General features: G+C 41.4%; 3 protein-coding genes across 6 annotated transcripts; all 3 read right to left on the reverse strand.

The window, feature by feature from the left end:
• Positions 1–63: 63 nt before the first annotated feature.
• clcc1 (chloride channel CLIC-like 1) lies at positions 64–7,140 on the reverse strand. Of its 2 annotated transcripts, XM_047336905.1 has the most exons (11): positions 7,001–7,140; positions 6,154–6,432; positions 5,893–6,000; positions 5,199–5,309; positions 4,878–5,099; positions 4,473–4,613; positions 4,259–4,358; positions 3,549–3,646; positions 2,958–3,104; positions 2,277–2,852; positions 64–1,777 (listed from the first exon to the last, which is right to left on the reverse strand). In XM_047336905.1, exons 2-11 carry the CDS (start codon positions 6,283–6,285, stop codon positions 1,679–1,681), a joined length of 1,734 nt encoding a protein of 577 aa, XP_047192861.1. In that variant the 5' UTR covers positions 6,286–6,432; positions 7,001–7,140; the 3' UTR covers positions 64–1,678. The 2 variants fall into 2 exon arrangements, with proteins under 2 accessions (XP_047192861.1, XP_035504562.2); XM_035648669.2 differs by lacking the exon at positions 7,001–7,140 and having other exon boundaries at positions 2,958–2,993; positions 6,154–6,800.
• LOC118318744 (chloride channel CLIC-like protein 1) lies at positions 6,947–15,252 on the reverse strand. Of its 3 annotated transcripts, none has more exons than XM_035648671.2 (10): positions 14,980–15,252; positions 13,151–13,255; positions 10,816–10,926; positions 10,449–10,670; positions 10,045–10,185; positions 9,831–9,930; positions 8,699–8,796; positions 7,737–7,871; positions 7,544–7,613; positions 6,947–7,253 (listed from the first exon to the last, which is right to left on the reverse strand). In XM_035648671.2, the coding sequence occupies exons 1-9, from the start codon at positions 15,109–15,111 to the stop codon at positions 7,566–7,568; spliced, it is 1,092 nt and encodes a 363-aa protein (XP_035504564.1). In that variant the 5' UTR covers positions 15,112–15,252; the 3' UTR covers positions 6,947–7,253; positions 7,544–7,565. The 3 variants fall into 3 exon arrangements, with proteins under 3 accessions (XP_035504564.1, XP_035504565.1, XP_035504563.2); XM_035648672.2 differs by having other exon boundaries at positions 7,534–7,613; XM_035648670.2 differs by lacking the exon at positions 7,544–7,613 and having other exon boundaries at positions 14,980–15,251.
• A 1,913-nt stretch (positions 15,253–17,165) lies between these two features.
• ftsj3 (FtsJ RNA 2'-O-methyltransferase 3) lies at positions 17,166–25,913 on the reverse strand. The gene is made up of 21 exons (XM_035648667.2): positions 25,738–25,913; positions 25,530–25,635; positions 24,948–24,994; positions 24,361–24,440; positions 24,070–24,169; positions 23,244–23,438; positions 23,014–23,129; positions 22,733–22,837; positions 22,308–22,408; positions 22,036–22,122; positions 21,772–21,918; positions 21,338–21,473; positions 20,826–21,025; positions 20,280–20,394; positions 19,985–20,066; positions 19,666–19,801; positions 19,464–19,558; positions 19,135–19,237; positions 18,215–18,398; positions 17,925–18,019; positions 17,166–17,815 (listed from the first exon to the last, which is right to left on the reverse strand). Exons 1-21 carry the CDS (start codon positions 25,802–25,804, stop codon positions 17,551–17,553), a joined length of 2,562 nt encoding a protein of 853 aa, XP_035504560.2. The 5' UTR covers positions 25,805–25,913; the 3' UTR covers positions 17,166–17,550.
• Between the last annotated feature and the right edge of the window lie 206 nt (positions 25,914–26,119).

Below are 26,119 nucleotides of genomic sequence, written 5' to 3' on the forward strand. Positions count from 1 at the left end.
AGGTTAAATAATGTTGTGCAAAAGAAAGAAAGCAAGAAAGTGCACAACACAGTGCACAGGTGGTTGAGCAGGAGTCATTTGTTTTTATCTTGGACAAATATATCCAGCCAACTCAGGTTAAACAGTGAAAGTAGTGCAAGAGAAATAAATGAAAGCGGTATTTATCTATGGTCAGTTCCTGTATATAGGCATCGAGGGCGAATGCATTTCATTGTTCTTTTCTTCACTTGTCAAAGACGTGCACCTTAGACGTGAACCTCTTCCCTTTAGGCTGCAGCTTCTTTTCTTCTAAGCAGTGAAGAGTTTAACAGCCCAACTGCCTGTGCCTTAGATCAAAAATGAGATTTGGTTTACATGCAGTCATTAATATTGAGGTGAATACCAACTATTTTGGCAATTACAGAATCTCTTCCACATCACCTACAAAGTAGGTTCGGGCAATTAATCGAAGCTGAATGTTTTTGGACTGCGGGACGAAGCCGGAGTACCAAGAGAAAACCCATGCTGACACAAGGAGAACATAAAACAGATTCATACACTCAGAGATTTGAGCTCAGAGGGAGATTTACAAGATGTCCTTACAAAACTATATTTCTCATGGATGTGGACATGAAATACTTGATTTGAAACATAATTTACCTCCAATGATCACTGCTGCAATGTTTCTCATGTCTTATTCTTAATACAACTTTAATAACTTGAATAAGGGATTGCTAGCTAATTAGAATGTAACATAAAATAAATTCATACTGCTGCAGTGCCCGTCAAGCTGGAGCCTCTTACAACCCTGCAGTTTCCCGGGTCGTACAATAGCCTGAATATGAAGATGGTTCCAAAAAAGCACCAAAAAAAGAACTAAAGCCAAATCATCTGGATCGCCCCTGGTGGCTTGCTGCAGTATATTTGATAAATCATGTTAGCGGATGGGACATGTACCAAACAAGAAAGTCAAATTACACGTTCAATAAAAATTTCCCAAAGATGGTTTCTAACATTTAAGTAGTTCTAATCACACTGGTGGGTGAAACGTCATGACTGACAACTGAGACTGACTCACAGTTTGGTCAAACGTATGTATCAGTGGGACCTCGATACCACGGCTCCACTCCTCAATCAGTAGTGCGCAGACTCTGAGCAGCAGCTGTATCCCGGATATTTAGGCGTAATTCTTAGTGCACTTTGTCCAATCTTTTACATACAGTCAATGCTTTACACAAGCAGCTTCTGTTACAATATTAGAGTAGGTGTCCCTGCTACTCCAAGAACCATACTTCAGCAGCATCAGTATGAAGACAAACAATCAATTACAAAAGAAATATAATATTGTAAAAATCAGCAAAGATGTGTTTTTCCTTTTAAATTACAAAAACCCAAGTTTACATCTGTTCGCCGTACTGCCCGGTCTTTTGTAATCATTACATTGAAACTAGGGAGATCTTGTAGTGTAAGACTACGATTCCTGCCCGTGGATGAGACACAACACTGACTGAGGAAGGAAAATCTGCTCATCATGATCAATAACAGAGTTGGTGCCTCATCTCAAGGAAAGGCACATTAGGTTGATCGCTACCAAGGTGGTTCCACATTGGCCTGCCTTTAAAATGCTATTGATGCATTTTTTCGGATATGTCGCCAGACACAAATGAAGCAAATCTTGCTGCTTCGAGCGATTAGATGTCTACTCCGTTGCTGCTGGGCACGACTCCTGCACTGGAACTCCGATAGTTTCAACGTGTGTCACAGAGACAGAGGAGGTCCCGTCTCCAGCTGAGAAGTCCTTCAGTGGGGAAATATATCACATAAGAATGTTTACATATTCAAATGAAAGTATGAGATTTAATTACAGAAATATATTCTACTGTATGTCGGTTGAGTAAACAAGAAAATAATTGATTTTAGGAATGAAGCCCCTTTCTGCTTTGACTCTTAAAATGTCTAACACTGCCAAACATTTACTTGCATGCTATTCTATATTTACAGTTTACTAGTAGAACAAGACAAGCACAACAGGTATGATCAAAACATAAAAAGTAAAACCACAAACACCCAAATTAAAATATGATCCAGTTAATAAATGCTCATTTACAAATTTGTGAAGCATGTAAATAATCACCATCCCATGAGTGAATAAGCAATACTGAAGCATTTAAAAAAAAAACAACATTAGGTTATTTTAACAATCACAGCTAAGAAGAAACAATTATATGGCTAAAGTCCAATATAATTATGTAAATTATATTTACCTTTAGTACCTATTTAAAAAAAATAAAACCCACCTTGATATCAGTTTGTGCTGGCAGAGATCTGAGTGCTGCATTGTCTCTGCTGGATTCATCCCGGGAACGATTCTCACTCACTTTCACAGTTTTTGATTGAGATGAATCTGACCGCCTGGGTTTAGGTTTTGCTTGGGCTGTGTTAGCAGCAACACTGCTGGCCTTCGCTCCTGCTGGCTCCTCTTGTGCCTCTTGCTCGTCTCCTGAATCTGAGTCCACAGAGAGATTCTGCTCTGCCTCAGTCGTTCCCTCCTGCCACTCAGCATCCGTTTCATCCTCACTGTGGACAGAGCCAGCAGCTAGCAGAGTCTCCACAGCCACCGGGGCCTGCTCCTCCCTGGGTCTGTTAGCATGCCGCTGTTGAACGTGATTCCTGTGCACCCTGCCGTCATTGGCTTGCCGCCTTGGAACTTGCTGTTGTGCATCACCTCCTGCTAAGTGGTCAATACCCTCGATCCCCGGGATGTGAGGCTGTGGTTGCTGGAGCCGCGGAGGTGATGGATCCCTTCGAGGGCGGCGGAGAGGTGCAGTGATGCCATACTGGAAGGCTGCCTGCACGCTGCCATACATGAATACCTGTAGAAGAGTCAACCAAATATACAGTTTAGAGAGACATCATCTGATTTTATCTATTGTGTTGTGTTTCTAATGTGTCAGTAAGACTTTACAAAGGGTTCTTACCAGAATGGAGAGCACAATTGTGAGAAGAACTGGAATCTGCAGGGTAACAGGAAGATCTTTTAGGAGGGCTCGAAGAAATTCACTGATCCCCTGGCCCATGTGCTTCAGTGGCTCTGTGATGAAAGTTGTGATGGTAACTGAAATTGCCTAAACAGAGAGAGATGTTTGAAAATTTGAGGGGTGGGCAGCCACCACTCAACTTAATCCCGTTTGTTTGCTGTTCATGTTCCACAGTGGTGAAACAAGCTCCCCGTTGACATCAGGATGGCAGAAACCCTCCAAACTTGCCGTCACACACTGAAAACTCACCTTTTTTTTTTACCTTAGTCCATGAATCATTAAAACAAAAAAAACAAAAAAATCTAACATGGAGCACTTGAAGCCGTTTTGACTGATTGATACATTTGTTTGAACTTGGGTGATTCTTGCACTAGGATAATATCTTCATGGTTGAATGCACTAATTGAAATGTGAAATGCCTAAAAGCTCATAAGATTGTTATTACAGCAATGCAACAATTCTTTTGACAAACGCAATATAGCGCGAGCAGGAGCTAAAAAGGCGTAGCACCACACAAGTATAGTAGCCTACCTTGGTTGGAGGGACCAGCAGAATGGGGTTGACCATGAGGACCTCATAGTATCTCTTACAGGGGTCATCCTGAAGAGTCCAGGTGCTTCTGAACCACTCTACAGGAAAACAGTCAGAGTCAGGGGCAGTGGAGTTGAAAGAATCCATACGCAGCAGAAAGATAAAAACCTGAGCACAACTTTTTTCATTGTTTCGATCAATGACTGATCCCATCAAGATTTTGTCTTACAAAAATAATTTGATACAAAATCATAAGTTCAGGAACAAGCGTGGTAAACACTGCGCAGTGGAAACAATGTATGTTCAATGTATGTGATTGGGGATTGGTTGAGGATATATCGCTTAATTTCTAGAAGAGCACATCATTGATTCATAATTTCGCAATATTTTCAGATTAGTCATGGACACTTAAAAAAATGGGGAAACATTTGATATAGCAGAACAAGAAATATCAATATTTTTCCCCCATACATTCTTCCTTAGTGTCAAAACACAGTGCCTACATTACCCACAATGCAACTCAACCACCAACAGTTTGGGTGAAAACTCAGGTAACCTCAATCTAGTATTAATTAGTAGTAGTACCAAAAGTTAAACTACTACAATATATCAATGATATTAATCTTACACAGAATACATTTGTTGGAACTATGTGGATTGTTCTGAACACTGAGGATATGTAATATATGTTCCATGTTTTAGTGACTTACCTTTTAGACTATCACTCCAGTCAATTTTCTTCACACCTGTGCATTTTCCATTGTCAATGTCCATCTTGACCATGTTGTTCTGGTGCTCAGCAAAGGCAATCTAGACAAAACAAAAATGTAACAGCGTTAACGGTTATTAGTCTAAAAGAAAATACTAAACTAAAAACTGAATGGCAGTGGAAACAAGAGCAGGCACACGTAAGGAGCTCTTCACCTTGTACAGATAAAACCAGTTCCAGACAATACTGACGAAGAAGCAGACAGCAAATAGTCTCCTAAACTGCACGAACCAGGACACAGTTGACCACAGCTGAGTGCAGATGATGGCCACTAGAACCAGAACAAACAGACCCATCTGCAACACAAAAAGGGAGGAGAGGGAAAATTGTCTTGTATGAGTACCGCAACGTATCAGGAATGAATCATGAGATCTGATTTAAACTTTTTAACAAAGTGTGCACCAGACATTAAGGATGTACATAAACAAGGTACTCATAATACAGTAGCAAAAAAATCTGATCTCAGACTTAAATTCAATCTGAAACAGCGAGTCCGCTTTAGCCATAGATAACAAACGACGTAAGCGTTTCAAAGATTGTGCATCGATGAATGAGCTCACTTTTAATAGTGTGTCAAGCTCCACACCAAACGTGTCCTCAAAACGCCACTTCCAGGCCGCGTAGTCATGCGGCTTAAGATCCACTAGTATCTGACTGATGGCATTGTCGAGGGCCCCAGTTCTCCAGTTGTCTTCACCATCCAGAAGGGTCTTGATCTCCGTCACCGCTTGTTTAGAAATTCTGACTTTGGCATCATAGACGGCGTCTGAGGAGTCACTGGGCTGGGGAGAGAAAAGGGCCAGGTGTGATCAAATACCAGTGCTATATGATCTGTAATTTTGTTTGAATAAACTTAAAATGAGCATATGAAGACCACCTACCAAACCAACTCTTTGTATTTCCTTCAGGAGCCTGCTAAGGTATCTCTTGAACACTGGGTTGCATGTAGGCTGCTTCGAGAGGAGGGAGACCTTCTTCTTTTGTTCTTCAATCTGAATAAAAGCACAGAAAAGCACAGTGTCTGTGAGGTTGTCTGATTGCATGAGAACTGTTTTACTTTGCTAATGTGTGTGTGTGTGTGTGTGTGTGAGAATTACATAACACTAATTCCTAATTACTTAATTGATCAAATGAATGAGCTCAAGAGTGTTTGTTAACCATCTGATTGTGTTGAATAAAACAGATTGAACAGTTTCCTGTGGCACATTCCACTTTCACAAGAAGACGACTCCGGGGGCACAGAACTCTGCCAAGGCAAGGAACTCCTCGACGTTCACTGGAGTTTTCAAAAAAAGTTGTGGGAAAAGGGGAAACTGACATGGAGACATGAACGGTGGTTAAATGTATTGACATGTTTTGGGAAGCAGTGAAGCAAAGACACAACTGTTAAGTCGTTTTTTGTTTTTTTTTATCCCGGGTCAACCTTCAACTTGACACACGACGCCGTTTGATTTGAATGCTGCTTGTATTTCAGATATTGTCTATGTCGTAACTATTGTTGCAGTGAATCCTTGTTTTGCCTCAAACGTGGTTTGTGCGTTTTTTCTGACGACAAGACGAAACCACACCACCCACCGTTTTCTGCAGATCCACTACTTGGCTGCTGCACAGCGCCGGCTCGCCCTGGCTGGATTCCTGGGTGTGCTCTCTTCTCTTGGTCGCCACATTGTCATAGTGAGCAGGCTGCAGGGGGCGCGCGCGCGCGCACACACACACACACACACACACACACACACACACTGATTGTCATCTCAGGGATATCAACGGCCACAGGTCAATAGCAATTGTGGTGAGTGTAACTAGGGTCAGTCAGAGAGACAGTCGGCGTCACCAAACCTCGGCGGGCTTCCTCATCGTCTTGGTGCTCGCGTCGTAGTTGATCATGTCGTAGGGGTCGACCCAGTCGTCGTCCACCCGCCGCCCCTCGGCGCACAGAGCCAGGCTGCACAGCAGCACGACGAGGAGCATCCCGGCGGAGAGAGGAGGAGCGCAGGTGTTTCTGTGAGCTAGCCAACGTGTCCTCTGGGCTCAACGCAAAGGCAAAAGCAGGGGACTGACTACCTTCACTTCCGCATAGGCCACAGTGACTCCACGTTGACTGATGCCGCGTTCAAGCTACAACGTCAAACATACGCCGACTGAACGTGAGCTCTGGAAACACGTGTTCTTCCACAAATCTACTTGTACAAAAACAACAGCTCATCACGAGAACTACAAAATTAGCACCAGACACAAACGAGATCAGGGCCCAGCGAGTTGAGCAAGATCACTGACAACTTCAGGTGCATACCGCCACCTACTGTCCGGGAGTGTGTACCGTTGTAATATTTGGCCTCCTGGCAACATTGAGTACGAGTTGTATGACAAACATCATCCGATTTATATGGTGCACTCAACACATTATGTACGTGGACACGGGATGTGAATCCACAACACATGGCAACTTGCGACACGTAAAAAAAACAACTAAAAACTGCACACTCAGACGTCACATTCTAGTTAGGGCCTGAGCACTGACCAGCTGGAGGCTGGCGAAGGCCCTATTGTATTTGCTCCATTTATTCTTCTCTTGTGATGTGATGTAATTTGTTCAAAATTAGCTTAAGCATTGGCAAGACGAGTCTATGGCTGCGTTTGCTAATTTTTTTATTACCATAAACAAAACTCGTGAAATTTCACATACCCATCAAAAATCGCTCCCTCTACTCAGGGACAGAGGCTTGGCACCAGGTGTGACTCAGGGACTCCATAGCGCCACCGCCAAGTCACTCTGTGTTGTCTCCCATCTCAGCTGCAGCAGCAGCTCCACGTCACATCATTTTAAACTTTAAACTCGCCTGCAACGTGAGCCCAGGAAACATTTAATACACAGAAAGGAACGATCCAGGGCCTCTTTTGGCCAGTGTAGCTGGTTCTCTCAAACTCTCAGCTTCTCCCTGCGGACAAACATGAAATGATTGGTTTAAAAAAAGGTTTTTTTTATCATGTTAGATTGAACAGCACAGCACAGGCAGGACAACATGCTTTGTGGAAACCTTTGTGGAAAGGCCCTAATCAAAATGATTTGTTTACTGCTATTTAATGTCATCTGATGTATTTTAGTTGATATCTATGACTGCTTCTCTACTTTCCCTATTGCTTTCCTTATATTCTCTAATACGTCACATTCCTTCCTCTCATGTGCTTGATCACAAATCTATTTTCCTTTTCCTTTACCACTTCTCACCCTGCCATCTTTGACGGTCTTCCTATGCCACTGCTCGTAGAAGTGCAGTGGTGACAAGAACGAAACCTGCCTGCATGGTGCAATACATGAATACAAGTAGAAGAGTCAAAAAAATACCACTATAGAGAGACATCATCTGATTTCATCTATTGTGTTACTAATGTGTCAGTGAGACTTTACAAAGGGTTCTTACCCAAATGGAGAACACAACTGCGAGAAAAACAGCAATCTGCAGGGTAACTGGAAGAACCCTAAAAAATTCACCAATCCCCTGGCCGATTTCCTTTAGTGGCTCTGTGATGACCATTGTCACCGTAACTGTAATTGCCTTAACAGAGAGAGATGTTGAAAAATGAAAAGTTAATTGCTATTTCCAAACAAATACAGATTTTAAAGTAGTAAAGAATAGGAGTACTTGAGTGTTGAATGGGACCAAATTTATTTATTGTATCCAATTCAAGGCTGGTACTTTCCTAACGCGCTGCGAATGGCTCAGGCCATTCCCACATCCAGAACATGGTCAAACTTTACACCCTAGCCCATCCACTAAGCTGTGCTACTGCCAAATAGCCTACTACTCCCTCACTGCGAGGGGTGGGCAGCCATCACTCAACTAAATCCCCTCTGTTTGCTGTTCTGGATCCAAAATGGTGGAACAAGCTCAGGACGGCAGAAACCCTCCAAACTCGCCATCACAGACTGAAAACTCACCTGTTCAGACTGCACCTTAGTCCATGAATCATCAAAACAGAAGAAAAAAAAATCTAACATGGAGGTCTTGAAGCCGTTTGCCTGATTGATACATTAATTTGTACTCGGATGATTCTTGCACTTTTTGGGTAATATCTTCATGGTTGAATTCACTTATTGTAAGTCACTTTGGACAAAAGCATCAGCTAAATAAATGAATGTAATGTACAACATAGTGATAAAGTGAAAAGCTTTTATTCTATTTCCTCAAAATGCCTTAAATCTGAAAATAAGAATGCAATAATTTGGTTCTCTCTCTCTCTCTTTGGTATCCTCTAATAATGATTTCTTGAGAATGAGAATTTTATAGAAATTGTCATTATCATGTGGAATTTTTGACAAAGCAATATAGCGCGAGCAGGCGCACAAAAGACGTAATAGCACCACACCAGTATAGTAGCCTACCTTGGTTGGAGGTACCCGCAAAAAGGGGTTGATTATGAGGACATCATAGTATCTTTTACAGGGGTCATCCTGAACAGTCCAGGTGCTTCTGTACCACTCTACAGGAAAACCATCAGCGTCAGTCTACTACAGCAGCTGTTTCTTTTCAGGAAACAGTTCAACCAAAAGACATTTATGTCTGATGCAAATACGGGACAGTGGAGGTGAATGGATCCATGCGCAGCGCAAAGATAAAAACCTGAACACAACTTATTTCAAGATTTCGATTCAATGACTGACCCCAGCAATATTTTGTATTAAAAAAAAATAACTTCATACAAAATCATAAGTTCAGGAACAAGCGTGGTAAACACTGCGCAGTGGAAACAATGTTTGTCCGGATTGGGGATTTTAAAATTTATAAATTTAAAGGTTAAGAATTCCTTCATTGGTTGAGAATAAATCACTTGATTTCTAAAAGAGCATGTCATTGATTCATCATTGCACAATATTTTATGATTCATAATTGACAGTAAAAAACCTTGATGCAGCAGAACAAGACATCAATATGGATGAAACTGAAACTAAAAGTGTGTGTTATGTGCTCGACAACACAAAGGTGTCATGAAAGATTCTCTCTGCAAAATAAAAGGAAAGGCTCCCAAGCGCAACTCGGATCCACAACAAACCCACGTTGCATGCTACCTGCGTCTGGGAGACTGTTGCTAACTGAGCTGGACAGTATGTAATGGGGCAAACTTCCATGGTAATCAACTGCGTTTTTAATGATAATTAAATTTGAAACGGTAGAACTGACTGTCAGGAATTTCACCTCAGTTTACCCTGAAACCGGTAACCGTTTCATCCCTACCCACAATACAACTCAACCACCAACAGTTCAAGTGAAAACTTGGGTAGCCTCAATCTAGTATGAACTAGTAGAAGTACCAAGGGTTTTGTTTTATTAATCTTACAAACATAAAATCTTGTTAAGAAATGCAACCAACAAAGATACCAGACTAGTACATTTCATTATATAAAAATGTATTTTGTTAGAAGAATGCATTTTCACAAAAATTTAAATGTTGGAAATATGTTGTTTGTTCAGAACACTGAGGATATGCAATATATTTTCCACTTTTTAGTGACTTACCTCTGAGACCATTAATCCATTCCATGTCCGACACTCCAGTGCATTTTTCATAGTCATTGTTGATCTTGACCATGTTGTTTTTGGTCTCAACAAAGGCCATCTGGACAAAACAAAAATGCAACAGTCTTAACGGTTATTAGTCTAAAAGAAAATACTAAACAAAACAATGAATGACAGTGGAAACAGGAGCAGGGGGATGTAAGGAACTCTTCACCGTGTACAGATAAAACCAGTTCCAGACAACACTGACGAAGAAGAAGACAGCAAATAGTCTCATGAACAACACAGAACAGGACACAGTTGACCACAGCTGAGTGCAGATGATGGCCACTATGAACAGAACACACAGCACCATCTGGAACACAAACAGGGAGGAGAGAGCGGAAATTGTCTTGTATGAGTATCAGAAATTAATCAGATATCTGCTTTAAACTTTTTAACAAAGTTATCAAGGGTGCAACAGACGTTAAGGATGTACATAAACAAGGTACCCATAATACAGTAGGAAAAAATACGTATTTTAGACTTAAATTCAATCTGAAAAAGCGAGTCTGCTTTAGCCATAGATAACAAACGACGTAAGCGTTTCAAAGATTGTGCATCGATGAATGAGCTCACTTTTAATAGTGTGTCAAGCTCCACACCAAACGTGTCCTCAAAACGCCACTTCCAGGCTTCGTAGTCATGCGGCTTAAGATCCACTAGTATCTGATCTAAGGCATTGTCGAGGGCCCCAGTTCTCCAGTTGTCTTCATCCTCCAGAAGTGTCATGATCTCCGTCACCACTTGTTTAGAAAGTCTGACTTTGGCATCATAGATGACATCTAAGGAGTCACTGGGCTGCGGAGAGAAAAGGGACAAGTGTGATCAAGTGCCAGTTATCTATGATCTGTTATTTCGCGCCAACTACACCTTGATTCTATTTAATCACTAAAGCAGAATTTTGTTTGAATAAACTTAAAATGAGCATATTAAGGCCACCTACCAAACCAACTCTTTGCATTTCCTTCAGCAGCCTCCTAAGGTATCTCTTCAGCCCTGGGTTGCATGTAAGCTGCCCTGAGAGGATAACGATCTTGTTCTTTTGTTCTTCAATCTGGATAAAAGCAAACCACAGTGTCTGTGATGCCGTCTGATTGCATGAGAACAGTTTTTCCCATTTGTCATACGGGATTTTGCTAAAGAACAATCAGAAGGCAGAGGCTTGTTTTTTTAAGAGGATATGAATTTGTTCTTTCTGATTGAAGGACGAAGAACAGTCTCTGGGATGTCACGTATACTCAATTAGTTTGAGGTGACTTGAAGTTGCAAAGCATTTCAAGCTCTACTCCAAAGCAAACAAGGATGGATGTAAATGCACCAGCAGCAGTGTTTTTTTAACTGTTTCATTATCTTATCTTTATGGTTTTTCTAATCTTACCTAGTTTTTACTTTTTTGGTGTGCTTTTTTTTAATGTTTTAACAATATAGTGTATGTATGTATGTGTGTGTGTGCACTTCCCTGCATTACATAACAATAATCTATAATTACATAATTATTTAAATGAATGAGCTCAAGAGTGTCCAAGTTCCTTTAGCTCCTTTGCTAACCGTCTGTGTTGAATAAAACAGATTGAACAGTTTCCTGCAGCACATTCCACTTTCCGAAACTAGAGCACTCAGGGAGCGCAGAAAGCTAAGCAATCCCCCTCGCAAGTTACATGATAGGGATGCCCCGAATGTTCGGTCACTGAAATTGTCAGTGAAAAGACAGAATAATTTTTACCGAACAATCTTTTTAATGACTCATTCTCCCTGAACAACACGGTGTCTCTAGGTTTCTACATCATATTAAAAGGAATACCCACATCTCTCCTGAGCACTCATTGCAGAACATAATCACCTGTCCCTGGACAATACAACAACCATCACCCAAAACATTCAGAACCTGTTACCAACCAGGACAGGTTAAATTAGCAGTAGTTTACTATTTAATAGCATTGTTAGGCTAAACAACGGAGCTTATAGACATGGATGTAAATATACCATTTAAAGCCATGAACAGAATTTCTTGGGAAGCTGATGAAATAAATTGTACTTTAAATTGTAATTTATTTTGATTTTTTTCCCCTTGAAAATGAAGACAAAAAAGTAAAATGCACATTGAGGGTATTTAATTTATGCAATGGTGAAAAATTTGGCTAAATAAAATAAAAATAATCGGTATTCGCCCTCGACCAAGTATTTCATTTTTTTCCGTTTCGGCCAACAATTTTCATTTCGGTGCATCTCTATTATATTACATTAATTTTGCTCATACTTCGTCTAAAGCGGCTCACAATCATCAAGGCAGAACCGCACTAGGGGACTTGCCTAATGCCATGGACACAATATACTATTTTCAAAGATTGCTGTACCGTTCATACTACACGGCATGCTGTCTTGTAATTGCAGGCTTTCAGTCGTTGTGCTGTTCACACTACGTGACTTATCTGCGTCGTGGGGTTTAAACACTACACGATCCTTCACCACGAGAAATGTCTCTATTGCACGTATTTCCCCAAAACACACTCGAGAATTGAAAATATTAGATACACGCAGCAAACAGTACAGGAGTTTGTTACTTTCACGATGAAATCAAAAAGAAACTGTGATCAATATATTGCAGAAAAATCTTATGTTGACAGGTCAGAAACAGGAAGTGGTTTGAGCGGATGCTCTCTGTTTTGTGCGGAGAGAGAAATAACTTGGCGTGTTAATATGTGGTTCCACATTAAAGCATCTTGAGGTTAAGCTCATCATCTGTTGCAGGCTGTATCACTCACAAAATGTAATCCAATGCTTACAAACAAACATACACACCACAACAATCACAAAACCTCCTTGGCGTAGTTAACAATCCCACTTTTAACTTCCAAATACACAAAAACAAAAAGAAAAACAAAACTGTGATACAGCCAGATAAACTGAATTTCTGTAACTGGTTTCCTCAGAAGAATTCATAACAGAGGATATGGCCTTCATCCTTTCAGGTCATGTGTCTGCTCCAAAAGCCACTAGACTGCTTACAGGTGTTTGAGTGCACTTGGTGACACAGATGATGTAGGATCCTTGGCATTAACTAAAGTTTTAAAAATACAGTAGTTGTGAAAAGGGGAAACTGATATGGAAAGATGAGAGGTGGTTGTATGTATATTTACATGGTTTGGGAAGTAGTGAAGCAAAGACAGAGTTGTTTTTTATCCTGTGTCAACCTTCAGTTGATCATTTGATTTGTATGTTGCTTGTATTTCACATATTGTCTCTATGTTGTAATCCATGTTTTGACAAAACCAACCCACCGTTTTCTGCAGATCCAGTACTTGACTGCTGCACAGCGCCAGCGCTCCCTGGCTGGAATCCTGGTTGTGCTCTTTTATCTTGGTCGCCACATAGTCGTAAGCTGGCTGCAGGGCATAAACACACACACATACTAATCGTCACCTCAGACATATCAATGGCCACAGGCTATTCAAGACAATAGAAATTTGGTAAATGTAACTAGAGTCAGTCAGAGAGAAAGTCAGTAAGCGACTAGCGACAAATCTAGCGACTTTTTCTGGTGTTACTGGAGACTTTTGGAGACTCTGACGCGGGTGCTGCCATGGGTCCCTCCCCCGTCGCAAAGCACTGGCGCGCAGCAGTCACTCCCAGCTGCAGTCAGAGCAGGAGATGACGTCACCCCTCCGCGTCCAGACTGCAAATGAACCGCGCATGCGCGAAGCCGCCGCTGGCTGATCCCGCCCTGGTTTAGAATGTAAAAATTTCTTGGTCTAAAATAAAATCACTGTATTTATTGCGACATTTAAAAAAAACAAGAATCGACAGAAGAAAAGTCATTTGTAGATCTTAACAAATTTAGGGTGTTTTTTACTCCCTTTTTGTCTCTCCTACGACATTATTCGGTTGATGGGTGCCACTTCCAGAAGTTCTCTGATGACTCTGCAGTGGTTGGGTGTATACTGGATGGACAGGAGGGAGAGTACAGAGTGCTGGTGGACGGGTTTGTGGAGTGGAGGGGAGCAAATCACCTGCTGCTCAATGTGGACAAGACCAGAGAGATGGTGACAGACTTCAGGAGGAAGAGAACAGCTTCACAGCCCCTTTTCATTCTGGGGGAGGAGGTGGAGACGGTGGAGGACTACAAGTACCTGGGAGTCAACATCGACAAGGACAGAACCGGAAAACCAACAGCCTGACTGTGTACAAGAAGGGGATGAGCAGACTCTACTTCCTGAGGAAGCTGAGATTTTTCAATGTGTGCAGCAGGATGTTGGAGATGTTCTATCAGTCTGTTGTTGCCAGTGTACTGTTCTTCTTTGCGGTCTGCAAGGGGAGCAGCATCAGAGCCAGTGACACCAACAGATTGAACAAACTGATCAAGAAAGCTGGCTCCGTAATAGGCTGCAAGATGGACGCGTTTGAGGCTGTGGTGGAGAGGAGGACTATGAACAAACTGTTATCCATCATGGATAACCCGGACCATCCTCTTCACCGGACAGACAGCGGAGCTCCTTCTCCAAAAGACTGATTTAGCTTCGCTGTCACAAAGAACGTTATAGGAAATCTTTCCTGCCACAAGCCATAAACTTTACAACACCTCTCCTCTGGCTGACAGATAGACTTTGTTTAAGTCCACTGTTAATACTTCATGTACATTCTTTAAATTTGATTATTCTTATTCTCTATATTTTTTGCAATTGTATATTTTAAATGTATTTGTGTATATATTGTATATATTTTTTATGTGTTGTGTGAAACGTGCTGCTGCTACAACGTAATTTCCCAGCTTGGGATGAATAAAATATCTATCTATCTATTCCTCTCTCCTACAGCGTCCGTTACAATTGCACGCGCATGGCCAATATGCAAATTAGGCGATGACGTCATTTAGCGACTTCTAGCGACTTTTAGGGGAGCCAATAGCTACTCTCCTTGCTGAGAAGTTGGCAACACTGTCTACCTCCCGAGCAGGGTCTTTTTCGAAGGTAAATACATTTCCCAGGAACCAAAATTTAGACCCTGGTTCCTGCGGTCGAAACGCAGAGTTCCTCCTTTGGATACTTGTCCCTGGGTATAGTTCCTGCGGTGGAAACGCGGCTTTATAATATATGTAACAACGTCACCCCACCTCGGCGGACTTCTTCGTCGTCTGGGTGCTTGCGTCGAAGTCGAGAATATCACGAGCGTCGACCCCGGCGTCGTCCCCCCGCTGCCCCTCGGCACACAGAGTCAGGCTGCACACCAGCACGACGAGGAGCATCCTGTCGGATGGAGGAGAGCTCCTCCGATAAAACACACTTCTTCCGCAATTCTGATTTGTCAACGTTGAATAATGCCGGGGTTTTCTTCTTCCTCTTCTTCTTCTTCTTCTTCTGCTTCTGCTTCCTCTTCTTCTTCTTCTTGAGTTTGTTATTGTCAGTTGGCAAACAACAATTTGGCGCACTACCGCCACCAACTGGTATGGAGTGTGGCTCCGGATAGCGATTATTTAATAAAACTTCTGTTTTAGTGTTTATGCCTGTTTCATGTTTTCATCTTTTGTATGTAAAGTTGTAATCAGGCAATGTTACAACTAACTATTGCTGTAAAATGTAAATAAAACAGGCATAAAATACAAGACAATGAAATATACTCATTCATATAACTATCTTAAGACTGAACAAGTCACAGCTTGTTGAGCATCGAGCAGAGTGAACTGACAATGACTCATAACAGGTGGATGCAGATCAAAAAGCACTGGATTATAAATCAGCTTGAATTCATACATCATGAAACCAGGATGTCATTGCCACTTCGAGATAGTTGGTGGTATTAATCTAGTGTGATCAGGAGATCATCTTTTTTGTTTAACTTTTGCCTGAAAGACCTGTTAGCTTTTGTATATTTTACACAAACCTTTATGAAACATGACTGAAAAGTGATAAGATGAAAGAGAATTTGCTTTTTCTCCTATGTCTTTGGAAATACATGGAATGTAATATAAAATTATTAAAAAGATGGATTTTTCTTTTACCTACTACAAATACAAATGATTGTTTTTTTTCTTTCATTGATTTGGCAGCAAACAAAAAAAAACGATTCATAACAGCTGCATTGGGACACTGGTAATACTTTTGTGCTTGATCACACACCTCAGAGTTCCTGGTACTAAATAACCATATACTGTATATATATAAAGTAACCCATAACTTGTGTATTTGTACAGCCAGTTTCATTTGAGTCATACTGACCTTGGGCCTGAACTAAAAAGAAGGATTTGCGGTTATCGAGGAAACTCTGGGTTTTCCGTCCAATGAAGCTGGTTCTCTTCTAACCGGGATAAATCACCATGGTAACTGATGCTGAACGGCTAACCCGCTCCTGAGCAGGTTAAGTTCCAGATAAGAGATCAAACCCACTCTGGTTTTAAAACAGAACTTCAAATAAATAGGAGGAGAGATTATCTCTCTAAATTATTTCAATGAAGACGATTTGATTCCCTGTGGCGATAAATAGTAACGCTGAAGAATATTCCTCATGATTGTGATTGAACAGTTCAGTCTGATTGACTTCATCACACATGAACGTTTTCTCTGCAAAGCTTAACGTGAAAAGGATTAACGTCATATTTGCAAAGGCAGCGATCAATAATCACAGAATATCTCAGATATGCTTCGTCCTAAACACGTTACACCTGTGGAAAAAATCTAAACCAAAATCCTATAATTATGGACGTTATCTTGCATTAAGTGTTTTCCCAATATAAGAAGGAGAAGGCTCAACGTGACTCAATGTGCTTCGAGTAAGATAGGTGTGTTTATGACAAGACATATCTGAGAAATTCTGTGATTATTGATTGCTGCTTTAGCATATTAAGTGAGGTTAAACGTTTTAGAATGCCCCTTTTACTCATAGTTTGATCATCCTCAGACAAAGGGGCAAAAATATTCACTCAATAGTAAACTTGATAAACTTCTGTGATTATTTACATATTTTTAAAAATATTTGGATTGATTCTGTTGTTTTAGTTGTTTGATCATATTTTCATTTCACTTTCACATGTCGCTTAAACCAAATTGTCCAGCACGTCTCATCATATTAAAAGCTTTATTTATGGATCTGACAATGTAGTTTTTAAATAATGACTCCGCCTCTTTAACATGAACGCGCTCGCAACCAGACGGGGAACCCAGGGGTTGACTGAGACAGTTGACATTCAGCTTGGTAGTAAAGGTCATCGAGGATGGTGAATGTTAGGTTAAGTTAATCCAAACAAAATCATATCCTGGGTATGTTGAACCCATTGCATGAATGATACAAGAATGATACTGAATCAACATTTCAACAAAACATTTATTGCAAGGATCGCTTCTTTAATATTTACATAATTCAATGAACACATTTACTGTTGTCCTAAACGTGATTTACTGTTGAGCTCTCACTTGGTGATTCGAGGAGCTGAAGGCAAAAGATTTATATCTTTAGAAAGAAGTAAACCAAAAATCACCCGCAATGCCACACCCTCAGATCAGAAGTGTCCAGGGTTATAAGGAACCTCAGTAAAGGTTGCTGAAAGGAAGGCATTTCTGTCAGTGACCAAAGGTCATTCTGGCCTCTGAACATGAAACAGGAGCCTGAACTGACCCGCCTGCAACATGAGCCCAGGCAACATGTAATACATAGAAAAAAGCAGGTCTGAAAGAAGATCACAGGCTCAAATTTATTTTCCTTTACCACCTTTCATTCTGCCACCCTTTGGCGGTCTTCCTTTGCCTTTGCCCTTGCCCCCTTTGCCCCCTCTGCCCCCTTTAGCACGTTGGTCTTTCCTCTGCATTCCCCGCATGTCTTTCTTCATGCGACCATCCACCACTTTGAAGACTCCCTTGACGCCGGGGGGCCGTCGCACGTTCTTGCCGCCTCCCTTTTTGGTCACAACGTACGTGACTTCTCTCTTCTCCTTCCCCAGGCCCGCTTTCTTGTAGATACTGACAAGACAAAAATAATGCAAATTGTATTATTCCTAAAATGATAGTTTCAGAGTCCCAGTTTAAACTGGTGAGGTGCGGCTCCCACACTACTGGTGTAAGGTCATACCTCTTCAGCTGAGCCATCTTCTCCCTCTCAGAACTGTCCACCGTGTTGACAACTGCCTCCGCCTTCTTCTTGGCCTGCTCCATCTTTTTCAGCATCTACAAAAAGCCACAGAGAAACTGACAGTTAACATCCACAGAGATACTTTGACCGCTGCCAGATTTCAAAGATATAGAAACTAAAAGGTTTTTCTGTGTCTTAAAGATTAATCCGGTCTTATGTCTGATGATCTTTTTGTGTTGTTAACCTCTTTTTGAAATCATGTCATCATTGTGGTTTTATCCTGAACTTACCCTCCTCTTCTTCCTGGCCTTGGCTTCAGCAACTCGTTTGATGGGTCGGGCATCAATCTCCTTCCATTTTTGTTTAAACTCCTCCACCATCTCTCTAGTGACGGGCACTGGTTTCTTCCGGTGTTTACGCTCATCGTCTAGGAACCACTCAGGTACCTCCCACACCTCCTCGGAGTTGGCGAACCTGCAGAAGAAGACAATCAGTTTCCTATCCAGATACATGCAGTGCTGTGTATATACCAGTATTTTCTTTTTACTTCTTAGAACACTTGACATAAATCTATTATTTTTACTGACTGATGTGGGTTCACAGAGTGAACTCTGTAGACAACATGTGTAACAGATATTCATCGGTGTACGAAGCATCTTGGCGAACAAACCTGACCCTGATAAGAATTAAATATAACAGCAAAAACACAGGATATCTATAAAAAATATGCAGTTGATAAATACATTTGTTTAATACTGTGTAGCACCTGGTCACAGATTTTTGTAGTTATTTAATCCCTCAGTTTTCAAATCAATTCTTCTATATTTCTGTTATTGTCCTCTTCCATCCCTGGGCCGAATGGTTTCAACTGATGATTAAAATCTTGAAAAAACATCTCACAATTATACAAAAAAAAAAATCACATTTTCACTCATTACACCTTTGGTGCACCAGTGAGTATTTACAGTAGCAGGATGCTTATGTAGGATCGACTCATAAATGAATACAATCCCCATTTTCATCATAATGAAGGAAAATGTCACCCAGTGCAACTCGGTGGTGTGTTTTGTATATTTTACATGTTGAGCAACAATGGAGACATATGATACAGAATTACAAGGTTTGGATACAGCAGGAACTCAAATCAGTAGAATCAATTCACTGTTGAGCTATCATTAATTTTATTTAGGCACATTCTGAACCAACACACCTATGAAAGGAGCCGTCCATCAGGTCCCTGGCTCTCTTCTTAGATGTCGCAATCTGACAGCCGAGGGCCAGGCCTTCAGCATCCAGGATCCTGGATTTCTTACCTGGTGAGCACAAAACATACACCCATCCGTGAAGTTACACTCTCACCGAACTGTATTCATTTGGTTAAGAGGCTTCTTACACCGACCATGTTTGAGATATCTAGCTTTATCTGCAGTTTTATCCGTTTCCAGAGCATCTCGTTGGAAAAACACCGTACTACGGTTTGAATGCTCTGAATGAGCCTCATGAGCCTTTACCACAAGTGATGTTGTTTTTTTTACTCACTGGTGCTTTCGACAGGAACAACCTGGAAGTCTTCATCATCGGCCCCTCCTGACTTCCCACCAGCCGCCCCGCCCTGCTTCATCCTGGTAATCTCCCTGTTAAAAAAGTGAGCAAGCGATAAATGTGTTTTATTAAGATGCAACTTTGAGCATCGGTTTACTTTCCATCACATTGAAAAAAAAATACAGAAAATATGTTTTACTTCTCATCATCGCTGCTGTCGTCCGAGTCGCTGTCGCTCTCCTCTGCAGCTGCCTTGGAAGGTCCTGCCTTTTCCTCCTCTGGCTGAGCAGCTTCCTCCTTTTCCTCCTCTTCAGCTTTCCTCTTTTTGCCTTTACCTATAAAAAACAAAAGAAAAACAAAACAGATCATTTTGTCAGTTCCAAAGTTAGGAGAGGTACCAATCTTGTAGAACTACAATATTGGGTTGGGTTCCATAAGTCTGAGACCACAATATTTTTGGATGAAAGTGTAAAAACAAATAAAAATAACAAATGAATGAGAAACTGGCAGATGATTACCTGTCTGTTTGTTCTGGAGCACCTCAGTCTGTTGGAGCTCGTTCTCTGCGTCTCCTTCCAGGTCAATCTCAGAGAAGATGTCCTAAAGCAGGAGTGTGTTTGTGTGTGTGTGTGTGTGTGTGTGTGTGTGTGGGGGGGGGGGGGGGGGGGGGGGGGTGTCACAGTTCAGAGATCACTGAAATCAACTCATTTGCAGGTTTAAGCCATGAGGGGGATCAGTGATGATGTGAAACTGTCAACATCCCACTTACACCAGAGATGTGTGTTGCATTATGGGAGCATGCATGAGACAAACCTTGCTGAACCACAGGTTGGTCTCTCGTTCTTTCTTCTCATCCTTTCCCTCCAGCTCCACCAGCAAACCGCTCTCTTGCCCTTCCTCCTCCTCCTCCTCCTTGGCAAACTTTACTCTGGGGAAAAAAACAATCACACAATACAAATTAGTAGATATCAAACCCCTGATTATGGAATGATTACTTTCTTTAGGGTAGAGGGTGAGGGTTGAAGTATTCTCTTATACATTTTTTTTTCCAAATGATTGATGATGTTGGTGTTTGAAGAGGTTACAATTGTGTGTGTAGGATATTATCCTACACATATACTCAGTCTTAAGTTTTAGCCTGAGGTTTCATACTGAGGCCAGTGTTACTCTGTTTTTGTCAAACAATCATTCTGTTCTATGGGTCATAATGTCTTAATGAAAACGAGTGGGATTTAACAGTCAATTTAAGAACCAGTGAAGATGCAACAATCATCTCACCCAAACCAAAGCAGCCCCTAGCATTTTTTAGGACGTCGGACAAAAAGCACAGGACAGTTTCTGGTCTGAACATATTCTTACTTCTTCTTTTGTGCTTTCTTCTCCAGCTCTTCCTGTCTCTGCTCCACCTCATCCAAGTCGTCGTCGTCTAAATCAGAGGCCAGGGACATTTTGTCTGCCTCGTCGTCGTCCTCATCATCCTCAGAAAGGTGAATGTCATCTTCTCCATCTGCTAGAGATTCTGCTGCCTGCATGTCCCCCTTGGATATATCAGACAGTACCTGATCGAGAAAAGGAATACCAAAGGATCAAAAAATTTGCATTGGTAAAAGGTTCAGCTGCTTCTCTGTGAAAACTGGAACAATGGTTAAGTAGTAGTTCAAGTTAAAGAGTCCGCTCAAAAGTCAGGAGAGTTGGTTTGACCTCAGGAGTATTTACATCTGTAGTTTGTTGAGTATAAGCAGAAAACTAAAAAGGGAGAAGTAAAACTCTGAAAGACTGAAAAAGGCGAGTGTGCATATATAAACACTGTGAGACCACATCAGTTCACGTGGGCTGTGATACCACATCAGTTCATGTGGGAGGTTTGTTACCTTTTTCTTCTTGATGGTGGCGAGGGAGAACAGGCATGTGTCGTTGGTGTCGGCGATGGAGACGCCTGGCAGGTCCATCTTCAGCTCCACTCTCTCCCTCTGCTTCCTCCGCTCTTTCAGCAGCTTCCTCTTCTTCCTGATGGAGCAGATGATAGTTATACAAACTCGGTGTTCCTCAAAAATGTCAAATCAGACATCCACATCCAGGCAACAGCGTCACTTTGCCCATGTTTTTACACCTGCAATGATACTACTTCACTAACTGGTTTGTGGGTTCTGCTGCTTAAAGCTGTTGATTTGACACTACACTGAGAATCCATACAAATGTATGGTATGTAATAGACACTATGACTCATCAATTGATCAAGCGTCAAATTAGTTGCAAATAATTCCAGAAAATAAAAGTCCTGAAAAGAAGAAACATTTTGCCGTACCGTTTGAGGTCAGCCACCTCCTCAGCTTTCAGTTCTGCCAGTTTCTTCTCCAATTCTTCCTCCTCGTTATCGTCCTCAGCGTCGCCCTTGTCCTCCTCCTTCTTCTTGTCGGGCTCCTCCTCTGGATCACTCTCATCTTCATCAGAACTTAAGCCAAAAACAAAGCAGAGAATGTGTTGACAAAGCTGTGTCACATTCTAAGAATGACAATAAAACTATATTTTTTAGCGGCTTTTTGTGAAGGTGCTGTAAAGAGTCCTTTACCTGATGGCCTGGCCAAGCTTTTTGGCCGCCTGCCTAAGTTTCTTGGTCAGGAATCTCCGCAGCTTGGACCTCCAGCTCAGCAGCAGGCTGCAGTTTTGAAGATGGAGGAACGAAGAATACACAGACGTGATTACTTGAGTTCGAATCGGCATTAAACAACTGCCGATTCTCGACAGTGCGTGGTATTTTAAGTAATTTCAGGTGTGTGTAAATAAAATCTGCTGTTTTCTCACACACAGAACTGAGCAGTGAGAGACAGATGGGGGACTTACCGAAGCTCTTTACGGCCCAAGACTTTGATGTCACGAATACACTCCTTTATCTCTGTGCTGGTGGCTGAATGAGACTCCAGGTCTGGGTTGTCAAAAGTGATCTGAATAAAGAAGACAGTGTGAGGATGGCAAGACAGGAAAGTTTTTACTAGCTTGATCTTTCTGTCTTTTCACTGAATGAAGGTAGTCACCTGACACTGCATACATTTATACAAGTCGTTCTAAACTCAAGCTAAGTTGGTGTTTCCGAGGTATTAAACCACACCTTGTTTGTTTAGCGGATAATCAAACCGTAAAAATGCACAGAAACACCAAACAAAGTGGACATTGTGCCAGGATACATCTCATACTATTGCTGTTCATATTTACTGGACTGTTTTTGAAACGACAGAAGATGTTTAAGTACTGTAGTACAGATGTCTCACCTCACTGGCTTTGCTCAGGAAGTCCACAGGGTTGTCGGCTTTGAGAAAGGCCGTCACTGTGAAACTGTGGTAGAGTGTCAGATCACCATCTGTGTATCCCTCCGCCTGGAATAGAATAATAACTACTTGGTTAGTAATGGTCGTGCTTTTGAAACCAAAAAATTGGCCTTTTGTGTGTGAGACCTATCACACCACAATAAAATTATAACAAATGATTTGTGTGATTGTATCTTTTGCACACAACTCATCTAGTACTCCATCAACCCTTGCAGGGTACATGCCTTTGGGTTCTTGACAGGAATCAGCTCCTTCACAGTTTTGGCCTGCTCGTCCACCTCTTTGAATGCATGCTTGGGGTCAAAGAACTTACTGTCGATTTTATCTGGGGCAAGAAAACCTGGTGAGCAAAAAAAACAAAACAAACTGGTTTGAGAGGTGATCTGCAGATGCGTCTATAAATATATATATTATAAAATATGTTAAAATCCAATCATCAATGACTGAAACTGACCCTGACAGATGACAAAGATCTCGGCGGACTCGTTCCTAGATGCCTGCGGCTTCGTGGCTTGCACCTTCTTGAAGAAATGTTGGAAAATCCAAAGCAATGGCTGGTAGTCTTTTGAGCGGAAGACCTTTGTGACGAAAGTGCCTCCTTTGTTCAGAAAATCACAGGCTAATTTCAGAGCCATGAGTGTCAGGTGAGCTGGTGGCGAAGAGAGGAAAAGAGGGAGATTTAGAGCCATTATGTTCAAACAGCATCCATCGTGACGTGTGGGTGAACCTCTGTTATAAACTCCTCAGGTTATGTGACACAAGCAAACATTTTCCTTCTAACATACAAATTCCAAAAGTATTTGGACTTTTGCACCCAACTGTAATTTTTAGGGTTGTTTGTTATAATTTTGTAATACAACAGTTCCTTTTGTCATATCTGGCATGAAACGTTTTGGTGGTCAAAAAAAATGGACATTTACTGGAGTTTGCTGTTCACATATGAAGAACACAGCAGGAAATTGTCCATGTCAGATTCGTTCACAACAGCAAGAACATTTCTGGAACATTCAGGCAGAAGGTGGGGCCTGGGTAGAGCGCCTACTGACTCACCGTGAAACTTCCAGAGATTTTCCTGCTGCAGAAATTCTACTTGGGGACTAGCAAGAAAAGTTCAGAAACATATCCGAAGCAGCATTCGCGTTTTTACATACAGTCTACTAAATAATGAATACTCTATTCAATAATCCCACTGAGTGTGCGTGTTTCAGACTGTACTGGTTTGACTGGACATTTCAGTCTAATGACCTGAAACGTTCTCTTCAAGCTTTAGTTGTACTTACCTTGTGAAAAGGCATCGTGTTGCCAGTTGGCTCCCACGTTCGGGGCTCCATCGTTTAACACCACATCGACCTTCCAAGTCTGCAGCTCCTTTCGTAAAGCCTGCGTTCAGGAGAGATGCTATCTCAGAAACCCGAACTTTGGAAAACAGTACAGCTTCCAGGTGAAAAATAGAAACTGTAGATTTTTCACCCCATCAACTATTACTATATTTTTTTAAATCTCTGTGAACATCACTGCACACAGCCCTGCAGCTATGAGGCTGATGATGTTCTCTACAGCATCCATCTCACCTGTCTGCATTTATCAGTGGTGATGTCTTCTTGCAGTGTCACCACATTGGGAATGGGCTTGATGGGTACCAGGTCAACACCTGACAGGAGGACACAGGTTTTAAAACATCATCATCACTGATTCTAATTCTGAAAAAGTTTTTCTCAGAACTTCAATTGATCAAGCCACAGAAAATTATCAACTCTTTTAATATTCGAATAATTGTTAAGGCACTTTCTAAGAAGAAGATAAATTCTCTGTTTTTCTTCATCGGCCATGATGATAAATTATACATCTTTGGGTTCTGGACATTAAGTCCAACAAAAGAAGCAATTTGAGTACAACAACTTGGACTGCGAGACATTTTCGGACACTTTCTGGAACAAACAATACATCCAATTATTGACAGATTCATTGAAGTTTGAAATGATCATGTCTCAGCCCTGAACAAGACTGATTTGTACAACTAGAAATAAAATAGATATAAAACTGCAGTGATTGTGTTAGATGTAAAGATATCTAACACAATAACACAATTCAGGGCCATGAACGCAGGTGAGAATTATTTAAAGGTTTGGAAAAGACTAAATGCGAACACGGGACTCACCAATAATGAGACTTGACACGGGCATAAACTTTGTCGCCACCTGCAACCTAAAAGTAAAAGTAAAATCGTCATTGTCTGATGAAAAAACATGCACTCATATTCCACAACACAAATCACTAATTTGTTTCTCTAGGCAGAGCCTACAAACGCATTCAGTTGTCAGTTTAGTAGGTTGACCTAGCTCACACTGATGTAGTCCAACACATAAGCCGAATCCATTCATGTAAGTTATAATGTTCAGTTTGAGATGAAATTAATAAATAATACATTTTGAACTGTATCATAAACAAAGTGTTTGTTATCCTGCCTATTGATGTAAAAGAAAAAAATCATATCCAGGGTGTAGATCAATTTGTCAAGTTTTCTTTTTGACACAATCAAACAAGGTCTGTTCCTGCTTCTATCATGTGTCATGACGGCAGAATAAAGAGATTCAACCCAAAATGAATAAATCATCGAAGGAGGGTTGAACATTCATGTTTCACAATACATGGTAACATCATGATAACTTTTCTCTGAATGTCTCCACACTTCAGACAGGATTTAAGTCAACACAAAGTTAGCTGTTCGCCACTTGCTCACCATCCACCCGGGGCGGCACACAGGTCGACCACAGCCCTGGCTTTCTGCAGAAACTGGAATTTACGGTTGAGCTGGATGAGTTTGAAGGAGGAACGAGAGCGATATCCTGAAGAAAAAAAAACAAGGCAGGGTTACGATAACTAGCAAGCATGCTAAAGCTAACATCCACCCCAATGCCCGTCATCTTCTGCGAGAGAGACGCCATTACCTGTTTCTTTAGCCAGGTGGTAGAATTTATCTTTTCGGGTCTTTCCGACTTTCAGTTTCTTCCCCATATTTGTTGCTGGGGTTTGATACTGGACACAGAAATATCACACGTTGTCAGGACTTACTGCACCGGAACCCTGTCCATGAAAACAACACGTGTGTGCGCCTCGCAGCGGAAGTTCCCCGTGAGTTTCTTCTTCTTCTTCCTCTTCACATTTGTTTCCGTTGTTCAGAGAGCGCTGCCGCCACCTGCTGGCTGCAAGTCCTACTTGCAGGCAGCAAAAAGACTTTCTTCTACCCCAATACAGGAGAAGGTGAATGGAATTTGACAAGGACCCGATTTGATAATTATCAATACTAAATTTAATTTGTTTACAATGGGA

This window comes from Scophthalmus maximus, chromosome 13 (assembly GCF_022379125.1).
Source record: "Scophthalmus maximus strain ysfricsl-2021 chromosome 13, ASM2237912v1, whole genome shotgun sequence".
NCBI classification, from domain to species: Eukaryota; Metazoa; Chordata; class Actinopteri; order Pleuronectiformes; family Scophthalmidae; genus Scophthalmus; species Scophthalmus maximus.

Coding starts and splice junctions, on each gene's coding strand:
- clcc1 (XM_047336905.1), bottom strand. CDS start 6,285: ATGCTCCTCGTCGTGCTGCTGTGCAGCCTGGCTCTGTGCGCCGAGGGG. Junction 6,001..6,153: donor CGATGAGGAAGCCCGCCGAG/GTTTGGTGACGC, acceptor CGCCCCCTGCAG/CCTGCTCACTATGACAATGT. Junction 5,310..5,892: donor TAGTGGATCTGCAGAAAACG/GTGGGTGGTGTG, acceptor GCTTTTATTCAG/ATTGAAGAACAAAAGAAGAA.
- LOC118318744 (XM_035648670.2), bottom strand. CDS start 15,111: ATGCTCCTCGTCGTGCTGGTGTGCAGCCTGACTCTGTGTGCCGAGGGG. Junction 8,797..9,830: donor ATGGATTAATGGTCTCAGAG/GTAAGTCACTAA, acceptor GTTTTCCTGTAG/AGTGGTACAGAAGCACCTGG. Junction 7,254..7,736: donor CAGTTGTGTTCTCCATTTGG/GTAAGAACCCTT, acceptor GTTTGTCCGCAG/GGAGAAGCTGAGAGTTTGAG.
- ftsj3 (XM_035648667.2), bottom strand. CDS start 25,804: ATGGGGAAGAAACTGAAAGTCGGAAAGACCCGAAAAGATAAATTCTAC. Junction 21,474..21,771: donor GAGGTGGCTGACCTCAAACG/GTACGGCAAAAT, acceptor CTGCTCCATCAG/GAAGAAGAGGAAGCTGCTGA. Junction 21,026..21,337: donor CCACCATCAAGAAGAAAAAG/GTAACAAACCTC, acceptor TTTCTCGATCAG/GTACTGTCTGATATATCCAA.